Consider the following 4,152-nt stretch of genomic DNA (forward strand, 5'->3'; position numbering starts at 1 on the left):
GGATGTGGCTACAGCGGTACAGAGCGATTTTCTACAAAAAGCGCCCACGAAAAAAACTGTTGTGGCCGAGTCAATGGGTTCATTGTAGGCAAAACAGGCAATGTCGGAGGAAAACGAATGCGTTCGACATCGAGATTAGTCCTTCAAGGAGCCACCTGCCGAATTTGGATTTTTTTGGTGCACGGGTTTTTGAGAAACAATGTGAGAAGTCTTCCCGTGCAAGGCATTGCGAGCGCCGCGCGGAGCCCGCCAGCGCGCTGGACGGCCGGGACTTTAGCCTCCTCTTAAGGCGTTTTAGTTAAAATTTACCAATTAGTTTGATAGAAATTTGACGTCACATTATTGTGAATTGTTTTGGTTTTTATTTTTTGTATGTGCTAGTTTTGTAATTATTACATGGTTTTATGTGTTCAATTAATCATAGTTTTTCAATGTTGTTTTTATTCATTGTTGTTCTAAGTATTTGTATTTCATTATTTTATTTTTACATACTTTTGTCTCCAGTGAAAAAGTTTTTATCATATGATGTGTGTTATGTGTTTGTAGTTGTTTAGTTTTGACATTTTATTTTAATTTGTATGTGTTTGTAGTTTGTTGGTTTTGCTATTTTTTTTCTAGTTTGTTAGTTTTGCCATCTTTTATTTTATATTAATGTGTTTTAATATTTTCTAGTTTTTTTAAAACTCTATTTTAATTGTTTTTATCATTATTTAAATGTCTCTTTTCCTTTCTATAAAGACCTCAAATTACATAATTTGGTTTTTATTTTCAACATTATCAGTTCATAGCTCAAACTTTTCCGGAAAAATGATATGATCACCCTTGAGAAACAATTCATGACTTTTTAGTTCAATGTTCATGTCAGGTATAGGTCAATAATTGCTATAAACATTGATTTTCCAATCATTCAACACAAATTTATTTTTCAGTAAGTTACTACAATGGAATTCATATTTAATGGGATAATTTTTCTAAAAAGGCTTCAAATTCAAAACGCTCCTTCATACTTTTTGAATTTTTAAGATCTGACAATCTTTCGTATGGGAATGGTTTTATTAACAATCCATCCAATGTTTTGACTCGAGAAAAGGCTACATATGATATCCCAAGGACGAATTCACTGTCACCAATATCCACGTAAGCCTAAAACATATTTGAAATTGAAATTATTATTTTTTCAGAGCACATTAAAACACATTCACACATTTCATACTACATACCTTTTTTTCAGTAATTCCTTGAGACTTGTGCACTGAACATGCATAGTACAAATTAAGTGGAAATTGTGTTCTGGTGCATTGAATACCACTACTTGTCCACGATTTTGTGATAGCAGGTATAGGCACCACATTCTTTGCACCAACACCAGGTCCACTGTAATTGTTGAATTTACACATGACAACCTTTGGCATTCCAAGTGGTGGTTCTTCTCCATCTTCATACACAATGTGAACAATCTCTCCTTGTGCCCCATTCACCAATCCCTTGTCTGTCCATAAGTTGTTTGTCAACATTACTTGAGATGATTTTCCCAAATATACAGTATGTTGCAGTCCCTGAGCTTGGTCACTTGTTCCTTTGACTGCTTCCGTGTTATTGTGCTTTCCAATCACTTTAGCTACAGGGGCACTGTCACCTGTACCATCACATTTCAAGTTTTTTAATGACTCATAATTATAAGCCACAACTTGCTTCTTCATACCAAACAAACGGACAGCGTCCTTGAATTGTGAACGTTCATGTTCAGAAACATTGCAGGTAAAGCGTTTAGATAGGACAGCATAGTCTTGACGTGTAATGTCACCTGTACTAATTCGATCAAGAATACCTTGGAATGAAGGATCCTGCTGTCTAAAACACTGTCTCAAAAAGAAAACTTTGTCAACACTGGCAATCAATGCTTTGCCTTGTTCAGCAAGACCGGGTTCCTTAGGGGTTTTGTATAAAGCCGTGTCACATACCGGAGGAAGTTGTCTAATGTCCCCCAACATGTACACATACAACTTTCCAAACGGCTCATTGACACCTTTCCCTTGCCTGCATCGAAGATCTATTTGTCTAAGCATTCTGCATCCAACCATGGAATATTCATCAATGATCAACACTTTGACTTTTTTCATGCTAGTGGAAAACTTTTTAAGGGCATCTCCACTCAAGTCTTGAAAATCTTTGCTCTGCGTAGGTAGATGTAGAGCAGAATGTATGGTTTGACCACGAATATTTAAGGCTGAGACTCCTGTTGGGCCAAGTACCATGACAGATTCCTGACACTGTAAAACTTCATGTGCCTTCCACCTTAGGCAATTTATTAAATGGCTTTTACCTGTTCCTGTAATAAGAAACAACAACAAGAAATATTAAAAGAAAAAGACCAATATGAATGTCAATAAATATGTTTGAAAGTGATAAACAAACCAACCTGCTTTTCCTTGAACTATTGTAATATATGGTATCTCGGTCCTTGTTACATCCAATACAATACATTGCAACTGTTCATGGAGTTGATCAACAACAGCTTCCTGATCTTCACTCAAAGAATATGCATCAGGATTGCATAGCGAGTCGTTTATAGAGGAGCCCTTGGCTTCTGCTTTCTTGACCTTGATAAAATTTTCCAGTTCATTTAAAGACATGAAATTAGTGTAGTTTTTAGCCTCCTCTGACCAATTGAAATTTAAGTCAGATTCTCTCAAACCTATATCTACAGGTGGTGCTGTACGGTTTGGTCCCATTCTAGCCAACACCATAAACTCTTCCAAGTTCTCATCTTCCACTTCCACTTGATTCCAAATTTTCTTCTTCATCTTCCTCACAAGCAACCTCGACAGGATCAAGATGCAAACCATCTGCCACTCCAATTCTATAAAAGTCATAGAGTTGTTTCCAGGATTGGTTCATAGTTTCAAAAGTAGTCACATCCCTCCATGGAACATGAAGCAACACAAGTTGTCTATAGAACATCTCATTCTCATCATCATTAGACTTCTTTGTCAGTTTAGGAAATACCCTAACAATGTTCTCTTTAACTTTCTTAAAACATTTTGGATTAGTCACATTATACTTCTTGCAAAAGTTCATCAAAGATTCATTTTCAAGTCTTTCTGGCCTAGTTTCATATTTCTCAAGAACAGTTTTGCCACTTTGAACATTATCTCGGATTACCCTTGTGTGTGCATTGTCCATTTTTAAATTTACATTTACAAATTTCCTACCCCCAGCAGTGAAAAGGTTTCTACCAGACAAGATATGGCAAACCTCTTGGGCAGAATAATCTCTGTCAGAGCATGTGCGAATGTACAGTCTTCGGATTGGCCTCAGAATATTATCTCCATCACCAAAATCACTAAAGACCACTTGAAACAATTCCCTCAATGATGATGATCTTATTTCAGACTTAGAAATATACTTTGATAGATAAATTAAAAGTAATTTCTTGGATAAGACAGGTCATATGTCAAAATTCCCCCGCCATATGAGCATGATTAACGCCTGAAATTTGTTAAGCAATGGGTCATTCCTCGCAGGCTCGTATTGCAATTCCCCATTTTCATCAAAATAAAATAATCCACTTTCTCGAACAGTAAAGGGAAATTTAAATCTGCATTTTTTCAGGCCACCCCTCTTAGCCTTTAAACAATACTCTTCGGAACATTTAGTATGCCTTTGACATTTCACCAAAAGTTGAGCTAAATCCTCATCTATTTCTTCTTTTGTTTTGTTCATCACATCTTGGAACAATGTTCGGCACGGATGTGGTCCATGACACTCACAATTCAAATTTGGGTTGACGGCAGTTATCAAAAGTTTATCAAAAAACTCAGCAATTTCTTGAAGTTTAGCTTCATCGTTTGGATCAACATTGGTAAGGTCTGGAGCACCATCGATCCAAAAGACCCCATGTGTGTGTGGGCTTCCCCTTTAAAAACACAAAAAAAGAACCATAAGTAGACTTTAAATTATTATGCACAAACAGTAAACATAAAATTGACATGTAGGCCAAGCTACTGAAAACTCGGCCAAACAGCGGAGAAGCTTGATGATTTTAGAAACCGCTGCAAGAACTATCTCGTAATTCTTTGCAGTGTTATCAAAAGTCGTTTTGACTTTGCAAATAACCTTCTCATGGCACCGCCAGTGCTAAAATCCAAAATA

General features: G+C 36.5%; 2 protein-coding genes across 3 annotated transcripts in view; both read right to left on the bottom strand.

Moving 5' to 3' along the window:
- The window catches only part of LOC113214378 (uncharacterized), a 45,409-nt gene that overhangs the window by 9,016 nt on the left and 32,241 nt on the right, over window positions 1–4,152 (bottom strand). The gene's annotated exons all lie outside the window — the stretch shown is intronic.
- Window positions 510–4,152, bottom strand: part of LOC113214376 (uncharacterized) — a 15,556-nt gene continuing 11,913 nt past the window's right edge. The window contains exons 2-4 of the mRNA XM_052272776.1: window positions 2,420–3,916; window positions 1,221–2,329; window positions 510–1,143 (exon numbers count right to left, since the gene is read on the bottom strand). Of these exons, the coding sequence (XP_052128736.1) occupies window positions 955–1,143; window positions 1,221–2,329; window positions 2,420–2,873 (1,752 nt within the window). The 5' untranslated portion in view covers window positions 2,874–3,916 and the 3' untranslated portion in view covers window positions 510–954. The remainder of the gene's footprint in view (window positions 1,144–1,220; window positions 2,330–2,419; window positions 3,917–4,152) is intronic.

This window comes from Frankliniella occidentalis, unplaced genomic scaffold, assembly GCF_000697945.3.
Source record: "Frankliniella occidentalis isolate FOCC.00 unplaced genomic scaffold, Focc_3.1 Scaffold224, whole genome shotgun sequence".
Classification (NCBI taxonomy): Eukaryota; Metazoa; Arthropoda; class Insecta; order Thysanoptera; family Thripidae; genus Frankliniella; species Frankliniella occidentalis.